Raw genomic sequence first — 9,577 nt, 5'->3', positions numbered from 1 at the left:
TGCTGAAAGGACAAATGTATTACCCTCATCTGGGCTAGCTGAGAAGGACAAGAGAAAGCCTGGCTAGCATCTATAAAATGGAGGGTACAGAACATAAAAGTGTACTTTCACGCCTTTCCCTCATGAATTAACACAAAAATAGCTCACAAAATGCTGTAGTTGTTAAATACAAAATAAAAATAATGCTACAAAGCACTGCAACTTACATGCATTTTAGTTACCTGCACAGCATTAGTTACCCCCACCTTGTTTTTGCTCTATAACCAGAGAAGTGCCACAAGCACATCATTCCAGTTCCTAACAGTCTGTAGCTACTCCTACCCTTGCTAGGGAAGCAGAGGAGGGACAGGAAGAGGAAGAAAGCAGAGGGGAGCCTTGCAGTGAGGAATGGTCACTCTGGAGAAAGATTTCAGCAGAGACAGGGCTCATGTGATAGACGTGCTCAAAGCCTGTTGAAGGTGATATCAGAGCAGAATGTCGAGAGGATGAGGGGGAAGGAAATTCATTCTGTTATTTTAAGAAGACAAACAAGGAAAAGGAAGGATGAGAGAATGATTATTTACAACACTACTAACAAGCTCCTGTTAGTGGTATCTATTTCTTTCAGTGTCTCATTCACATGTCAGCTAATAGTATTTCCTTGCACAGGACTAAGAAGCATTGCACATCAGGAAGGTTCACCTTTCTCAAAATGATTAAAAGAAGAATTTGGTACAGAGATAACATTTGAACCCCATACAGGTCATCTTCACAGTTTTTCTGAGCAAGAACAAATGCACATATATCTCCCTCCCTTTTAAATGTATTTTACCAGTGGGAGGTCCATGAGAACCTGCATTCCATCTCCTGGTCCCATATGAGCCACATGGTTGAAATTCGTTGGGTTAGAAATCATCTTTGACCTTAGCTCAGGGTCTCTAAGCATCTCCCTGAAAGAACAGAGTGATTTTTACTATTAGCATTCCCCGCCTCTGCATGTCATCAAGTACATTCAGTTACATGTAACGATTAAATTCTTACCGTCTTTGTTGTAATCGCTCTTCCTCGGGAACCTTAAATACAAATTTTCTTTTGCTCCTAGTTCGAAGCATTTGCTTCCTGCTATTGTCAGATGTTTCTGGTACACTGAGGACAGCTCCTGCTGTAATATGACAACACAATTTCACACACGTAGGTACATGTTGACCCAGATGCATCCAATATGAGTTTCATCTCATGTAAAGGTAACATTGCTTAAAATTACCCAGTTAGCTTAGTATCATTGTCTCATTTCTCCCCTTGCTCAGTACTCACCTGCAAACTTGTTCTTGAAATATATTAGTCTTGGTGGCTCGCAGTTAAGAAGATTCAGTGTGCCGTCCATGTTTAGTGGTCTGATCTGTTTTGAGGAAGGAGGCAGAAAATTAAATCAAGCCTAGCATACACTGTGAATAAATATCTCATTTGGAATTAACCCAGTTAAGTTCTATATTCAAAGAAAATTACTTACCCTTCGCAGGCCAATAGTCTGGACCCATTCCATAGTGTTAACATCAAATACATCAACACCGTACTCGCTATACACCGTTACATACGAAGAATTGCAACCTGCATAGATTAAAAACAAACAGAAAACCCTAATGTGGTTTCAATAGTCCAAAACTGACATATATGTGAGTAAATTCCAATAGTTACAAGTTTTCCACTACGCGCAAGACACATTTTAAAACACTTTTTCCCAGCATCACTTTCAAACAGATATTTTTATGATAATAGATTTGCTAACGACAACTGCAAGCAACATGGAAAGATTTAAATTTGACCCTTTCAGTATTTTTAAACTTCAGATTATGATTTCATGAAATTGCAAAACGGCATCTGAAGTTTTCAGATGCATACAAATTTGCTACTTGGTTGGAACTGAGCAGCTAAATTTTCTACAGATGCAGATTACTTCATTTCGGAAGTAGAAAACTAACTATACATCTGCTGTGTGCGGGGAAAAAGAGAGGGCCACCATCTGTGAGGTGGGTCATGAAGTCATGATGCAGATCTGTTCTCAATTTCCTTCCTCTTTTGCTAACAATTATCTAGCTTCAGATATTCATGTATGGGTTGCTTTCATCAGGTTAAGAGAAAAGTGTCACAATGCTTAAAGCCTACAATTCATTTTCTCTTTTCAATTTTTTTTTTTTAAAGCATAAAAAGTATCAGCAGAAAAGTTTATTTTAGGTCAAACAAAAAGCAGAGATCCCTAGAGCTTCATATCAACATGCTTCTGCTCATGTAAAGATTGTGTCCTGATGTAAAGAGCAGTTACTAGAGATTTATGGGATTTGATAGAGAAAAGAGCTGAAAGAGCTGCTTCAATAAACAAAAGGAAAATAACTCAGTAGGACACTAAACACATCACAGAATCTTCCTTAGAAGAACTGAAGTAAGGTTGTGGTGCTATTTTTTTCAAAATTCATTCACAGAAAGCCTTGGACAGCTATCATAAGTATGTACACCAGAAGTGACTTATGGTCAAGTATTTATTACATGGGGTTATAGTTGGCCTGGACATTCAAATCAAAGGAGACCACTGAGCATCAGACAGAAACACCAACTGCTTCTGCCTGGCCAGCTTGTAGCCAAGGTCAGCACTTACCAGTCAGAGCTGATGAGCTTGATCAGATCTCAACTGGTTCCCAGAGAGACACATCAGTGTCTGCACTGGGCTTGCCCACGTTACAGCTTTGGGACCTGCTGGCTCCAAGTCATTGCACTTCACCATACTTGAGCTGAGCAGCCCCACAATATCTACACTGACTCTGCACAGAGCCAGCACATTAAGCTGGTTTAGCCACAACCTAGACAGGCCACCCAAGATAACAGAGCTGACTGTTAGCACAGACCTCAGCCTCTCCTCGCGTGAGGGACTGAATGCCCTACAGACAAATTCTCCATCATACCCTAAAACCTCTCTACAACATGATCCTTCACTACAGCAGAAACTGCAACAGGGGGAGAACTATTTCCACTTTGATGATCTCCTGATGGGAAAGTTAAGTGCCACCATCACCAGTGACAGACACCAGGACCAAGGAGGGAGGACAAGGCTAATGGAAAGGAAATAATTCAGTTTCGTCTGGCAGCGGATGAAGTTGCTCTTTTTACAAAAACAGCCCTAGGCCAATGCCACTCAAGATTGCACGTACAAGAATGCTATAAAATAGTTTACAGTAAGAACAGACTCTAATAATAGCAGACAAAACAATTAACTAGTATGTTTAGTTGGCTGAAATGCAAAAAAACCCTGTAAAGCTGATAAAGGAAAAGGAAACACTAGCTTTGGCTCATGGCATTTTAAAGTAAGTTTGCAACTACATTGTTTCCTTGGGCCTTTGCTTTAGACTGCTGTACAGAACTAGGTGAGAGTAAAGCAAGCAAACTATTTCAGTTCAAGACAATTAAAATTAAAGAAACCGATATGAGGGCCTGGCTTGATCAAACCAACAAGCACCTAACTGCTCAGTGCACTATTTAAACAAAAAGCTGTTTCTTGCTTTGAATCATTCAAAACACTTTAGTTGCTATTTGAGGTCCAAACAGAAATCCTGGCTTTATAACAAACTGCCTCTGACCACCAAATACTGAAAAATGCTCTGCATGTGCTTCTAACCTAACTAGCTGATAAACCAATGTGCCTGAAAAGATCAGAGTGGTTGAAAAATCACCCTCCACCTGCCTACATTATTTTTGTGAATTCTCCTCCTAAAAATAAAATCAACAGGAGAAAAATTGCAACCAGTTCCGCCAAAAGCAGTATTTTTACCTCTTATTTTGTTATCTTTATGAACCCTTAGAGTCACAGCTACATTTCACCTTCAGCTTTCTACTGTACTTTGAGTACAGGACACAGAAGACGTTCCACAGACAACTAGACATTTACACTCTCCAGGGAGCAAAAATCTTTACAGAATTTCACAGACCAGTAGTCTTCCACTGTCCTGCATCCAGGACTATTCTCTGTAAATATTATTTTCCATTCCACTACTTGTTCTTCTGTGCCCTGTAATGAGACAGAGCTTCCTTTCTTGCAGTGTCCAGGATCTCAGCCCAGGAGATCCTCAGGTTGAATACCACCATCAGGAAGAACTGTGTATCCTGTTAACTCACCAAAACTTAAACTGTAGATATTTAAAGACAAACCAAAGCAAAATAGAATACAATGCTGATTATTTTTAGACAAGTAAAGCGGCAACAGGGATATGGCAACAGAAAAACATATACATACTACAGGCAACAGGAGTTGCAGGCCACATTAGTTCCTGCATGCGTGACCTTCGACCTTGCGAATCGACGTATACTCCCATATGGCTGAAGCAAAGCAGGTATTCCTCATTACTGAGCTCCACAGCACAAAGGGCATCAAAAGACTGCTGTGAGAGGAAGATAAGCGAGGGGTCATTAGGATTTACCAGGTTTATAGATTGTCCATCTCCCTGGATGGTCAACAAAGAGAACCCAGACTGGTAGCCAACACAGAGCTTGTCCTTGAACACTGTCATCCACTGTACAGTTCCTGGAGCCTGGATTTCACTGAATTTTTTGTGGAAAGGTTTAGTTCTTTGAATTTCATAGCAAAAAACCTGTCGTTTGACAGCCACAAACAAACAAGTCGAAGAACTCTTCTTTAGTGTTCCAGTTGTAATCAATTGGCAGCCTTTAGTTTCTGCAAGCTTAACGTCAAAGTTTCCCTCCGACCCATCCAGAGAGGCCCAGGGGTAAAGGTGAACATGATGGTTCCGACCACAGATGAGGACGATAATTTTCTCTTTGGGAGCAAGCTCTATCTGGTACACCTTCTTGCAGTCAGCAGCTCGGACTATCACTGCAAAGGAAACCAGAGCTATTGTAAGTTAAACAAGAAAACCATGGGGCCTGGAAACATTGCAGTGTTACGTACTGATGTCTGAAAATGAATCTAAACACAGACACACACCAGATAAGAAAGAGCACTTATTACACATGTTCAATGCTCCGTTATTAATTCTCAGAACAAACAATGAAAGAAAGCATTCCTATAACTCTCTCTATGGATATCAAGTCTCACTTCAGCCACACTTTGCAGGGAAAGGCTACTTAACCTCTGTGATAAATAGAGAAAAAAATTTTTGTAATATTATCTGTAATATCTACACACTGCAATATCACATATCTTCTGAAACTGGTCCCACCTTCAGGAAAAACATCAGCATCTTCAGTAAATTATGGAGGAAGACCAAATTAGCAGAACACAAAGAGAAGAAATACAAAGTATTTAAGGCTGATAACTGAGGATACAAAATGTTGTACAGTCAGCAAATGTCTCAGCCAAATACAAAAGCAGTACAGTAAGTGGAGATTAAATACCTATAGCGCAAGGCAAGAAAAGCTGTGTGCGTTGGGGAAAGGGTAACCAAGAATGGGCTTAAACTGTAGGAAGAGAGGTCTAAGTTAGGCACCAGGAAGAGCTTTATCACAGTAAAGACCAGGTAGGTAACCTGATTAAGCTGGGGAACCTTCACTGTTTGCAGATTTCTTTAAAACTGGGTTAGAGGCAGCTGATAGAGTTAGGTACAATGTATCCTGCTTTTGGGACTGTGGGTATATTGGCATTTTCAAGAATGCAGTGGGTATTTCATGGGGTACAAATAGAAGAGACTAAGCAATTCCACACTAGGAAACATAATACATAATATGCATAAGCCAATTACATTAAAATATAATTTTTATTTTTCTGTTAACTGAATGTGTTCAAAATATTTGTGAATTAGAATTTTAAAAAAGAAAAATTAACTGGAAATTATATGCATATTTTCAGTAATAGTTGAGTAACCTAGTCAACTTGCCAAATTCTGTAAAGTTTTAACAAGACTGGCTGTTTAGATCACAAAGCTAAGTGTTTTGTGGCATCCCCCAAAAGCACAAATAGATGACATGTCTGAAGAAATGTTCTATGAAATAACCAGCTGTTGGAACTTTGCCAGAGAGAATTTTTTTTCCCTAGCTCCAGCTCCAGCTTACAGTTTAGTTTATTTGTCAAGGACTAAGTGATATTCTGACCAAAGACTTTTGATACAAGCAGCTGGCAGTTAATTAACACTGAAAATTACAACCGCCATAAAATAAAAAAGAGATTATGATTTATAAAAATGATATTAACACACAAGAACTGGTCAAAGAAAACTCATGCAGAACATCTTTTAACTTAAAATCAAAATGGATGATTCATTTTCCTATTTACATATGACACAGTGATGCAGGTAATTGTTCCTTTATGAAATGGCCTTTCAAACTAAATGTACAATTTTCTTTTATGCAAGAAGCTGTACTGGAATCTCTGGAATCGCTTGCATCTGAAGTTATGTTTATATCTAAGTACTTACAGAATGGTGACCACTGGAAGTTTACTCAAAGGATTGGCATTTATTACTGCTAAAAAGAATTTAAAATATCTTCTGTCTCTGTGTATAAAGCAGTTTCTCCTGAAATTGGGAATAGCTTATTCTAAGCAAGAGGAAGCAATAACATTTTCCTTTTTGCCTCAGAACTACACCCCTGACTTTGTACTTCGTTTTATTTTGAAAGTCAAGTAAGTCTTTAAAAACCTGTATTCACTGTTGTATTTTACATTGAAACTCAAGTTTTAGCATGACTGCAATCCACATTTCAAATAGACACAAACTAAACTGCATTGAAAAAGGAAATTCAAGTTCTCCCATCAAGTAAAAATTTAAAGAAATATCTTCTTTGAAATTTGAACAATTACTAGAAATAGTCAAAGGGATATTTCAGGACTATTCCTGGGGATTTTTTCCAAAGTTGTAATAGGGACCCAGGCACCTTTTCATTTTACAAATCTGTATCACTGACCAGAAGAACCTAAGCTCAGAGTTTATAAATATAGGTGAAATATAGGTGAAGAAAGCTTCAGGTATTTTGTTAGAAAATAACCTACCAGAGAGCCAAGCTTGTTAGCTCTTATACCACAAAAGGTATGGATTTAGAGTGCTGTTTAAATTTAGAGTACCTGAGGAGTTATAAGAAAGGACAGATTTCACAAGGTATGTTTGACACTTTTAAAGTCAGAAAGAAGTAACCAGTATTTCCTATGGTAACTTGGAAAAAGATAAATAGTAGTACATTATTGAATTTTAAATCTGTGTTGCTTCTTGGAAATAAGCACTTAACTTCTATAAATTCAGTTTAACTCAACTGGCTTTTTAGGGATTTTGTTCATTTGTTTGTTCAAAATAAGAGTATCTTACTTTGGAAGCAGACTGTAAAATTAACCAGACGTGGTCTTTGCTTTTCCATGTTTAAAACTGTTTTGCATGGACTGACCCCAACAATCCCCATGCTCGTGTGCTAGCCATCCCTTTGGCCTCCATGCTTTCCCCACCACACCAAGGCATGTCTCCCACTGTTATCTGTGTTTGTGCTCAGTGTATCAGGTTAAAGGGAAAACTGTTTCCCCTACTCCCTAGCTATGATGCCTAATAATTCAGCGATAGAGGGGTATGCCTGTGCTGCCAGGTGACTACGCAGCATACACTTTGCTGTGGTACCTGGGCACACTTTGTGTGGGTTTCTGGAACGGATATGGTAAGTCTTCAGAAAGAACAAGCTAAACTGATCCCACTTTTCCCAAAGCAGAGGGTAGAGTGCATTATGAAGAGGAAGGGAAAAGCAGGTTCAGGAGGAAGCACAGGGTCAGGGAAATAAAGAGATAATGGAAAGGGGCAAGCAAGGCATTTGCTTCGGCCGTCACTGGTCTGAAACAGAATGTGAGTGGTTGTCAAATTTCTGTAAGAAACAGACAATGATACATGATGGCTTTAATGGAAAGTCTACAAACTCTTGTGTTGCTTGCACTGGCTGTCTAACTTCTAATTCATGGCAGTTTAAGATCTCTGATGGTGCAGGATGGAACAAGTCTGTTTCCATGTTTTTCTCACTCAATTGAAGTTCTGTTTCGTAAGTGTCTGATAATTCGCTCTGCATCAACTGCCGCTGTGTGTGCTCTGTGTGCTGAAGCATTTTGCTACCTGCTGTGGGAACACAGTTAAGGTGAGAATGTGTCAGAATATGCCCAGTAACCTATCCCTTTAATCTCAGCCAGTCAACTGAACGTAAGTAATGATAATGACCAAATTAGTGTTTATATCTCACATTCACTTTTCCTTCTCATCAATTAACTGAGTGCTTAATACTTACTATACATGAAGAGCTGTCGTGCAACCTATATTACAACAGCACTAAAAGTTATGGAGCTCATTATTCTGTATGTAATTACTGCATACATTATGGCCTAACTTACCATCACGGGTCACCTCTATCACATACAGTCCTTCTTCTGAACCAATTGCTATTCTATCTCGATCTAAACCAGGAAGGAAAAAAAAAGGCTATTAATTCAGCTATACTTAACCTTGTCTTTAAAGCAGACTGTTTGCTTTGAACAGCTGGAAAAATTTCTGGACAAACAGATTTTCAACAGCAAATCAATTTTGCTCAAGTTCATGCAGTCTGTCAAAAGCACACTATACACCATATTGCTAGAACAACCTGTAGAACAACTAAACAGTATTATTTACTCTGAGTGGATGAAGAAATTTGAGCATCAATGCAAGATTAGCATTTTTCCCCCATTATTAAATTCCTACGAAGGAATTCAGCTGAGGAATTTATTTCAAGGTGTCAGTGCTCTCATTACAGAAGCCCATCTAAAAGCTCCAACAACTCTCACACACTTATAAAAGTTAAAACAAACATACCTACAATAGCAGCAGCTAAACTTGCTTTAATAAGAGGCAGTGTACTGTCATAGGCTTCTTGTGGAATATGCACAACCTGGTTTTTCAGTCTGTTTTTGTGCAGGATAGATTGCAAACCTTCTAGGATTCCAACCCACTTTCTCTTCTCATTCTCATTTTCTGTCAGGATCAGTAGAGAACAAGATTTTGAAGGCAAACCTAAGAGAGAAGCTGTCACCTTTTAACAGACAGAGAAAGTAAAATTAATAAGAGTAATAAAAGTCATTTTTGTCAGTATTACATACTTCACAGAACTCTGGAAGTAAAACACACTTTTTCATAACGATGCAATGGTGTATCTGAGTGGTATGCAACACAGCACACAGCTAATACGGCCACAGTGCTTTGAAAAAATGCATAAACCTCAGTGGTTTTGTTTAAAAATACTCAGTCTTGCTTAATCATTATGAATCCTAAAGTATGGGCAAGAAACGTTACATTCCTTTCCTACAATAATCAATATATGCCAGCAAAAGGCTCCTTCCTGCTCTGAACTGGAATTTCAGTAGCACACCATAATTTGTCCTGCTTCCTCCCCTCACCATTTGTAGTAAATTATTGAAAATGACACACATGCTTTCTGAGTCAGATGCATTTAAACCCAATGGCATTGCTATGATCAGTTCTAGATTTTGATTTTGAACTTTATTTTCAAAATATTTGGCCAAGAGGAAGAGCCCATCATATCTGCATTAAAAGCTCTGAAGGAAAACAATCTTTTGAGACCAAAAGATTCTCCCACTTCCTTGAGTAGA

General features: G+C 38.7%; 1 protein-coding gene across 1 annotated transcript in view; it reads right to left on the bottom strand.

The window, feature by feature from the left end:
- CDC42BPB (CDC42 binding protein kinase beta) overlaps positions 1 to 9,577 on the bottom strand; it is a 51,725-nt gene that overhangs the window by 559 nt on the left and 41,589 nt on the right. Inside the window, exons 26-32 of the mRNA XM_029087523.1 lie at positions 8,784 to 9,000; positions 8,327 to 8,389; positions 4,259 to 4,855; positions 1,490 to 1,587; positions 1,294 to 1,378; positions 1,021 to 1,141; positions 812 to 929 (exon numbers count right to left, since the gene is read on the bottom strand). Coding sequence (XP_028943356.1) covers positions 812 to 929; positions 1,021 to 1,141; positions 1,294 to 1,378; positions 1,490 to 1,587; positions 4,259 to 4,855; positions 8,327 to 8,389; positions 8,784 to 9,000 — 1,299 coding nt within the window. The remainder of the gene's footprint in view (positions 1 to 811; positions 930 to 1,020; positions 1,142 to 1,293; positions 1,379 to 1,489; positions 1,588 to 4,258; positions 4,856 to 8,326; positions 8,390 to 8,783; positions 9,001 to 9,577) is intronic.

The sequence above is a fragment of the Antrostomus carolinensis genome, unplaced genomic scaffold (genome assembly GCF_000700745.2).
Source record: "Antrostomus carolinensis isolate BGI_N321 unplaced genomic scaffold, ASM70074v2 scaffold4541, whole genome shotgun sequence".
NCBI classification, from domain to species: domain Eukaryota; kingdom Metazoa; phylum Chordata; class Aves; order Caprimulgiformes; family Caprimulgidae; genus Antrostomus; species Antrostomus carolinensis.
The sequence above is the reverse complement of the archived record's forward strand: the minus strand, read 5'-3'. Positions and strand labels throughout refer to the sequence as shown.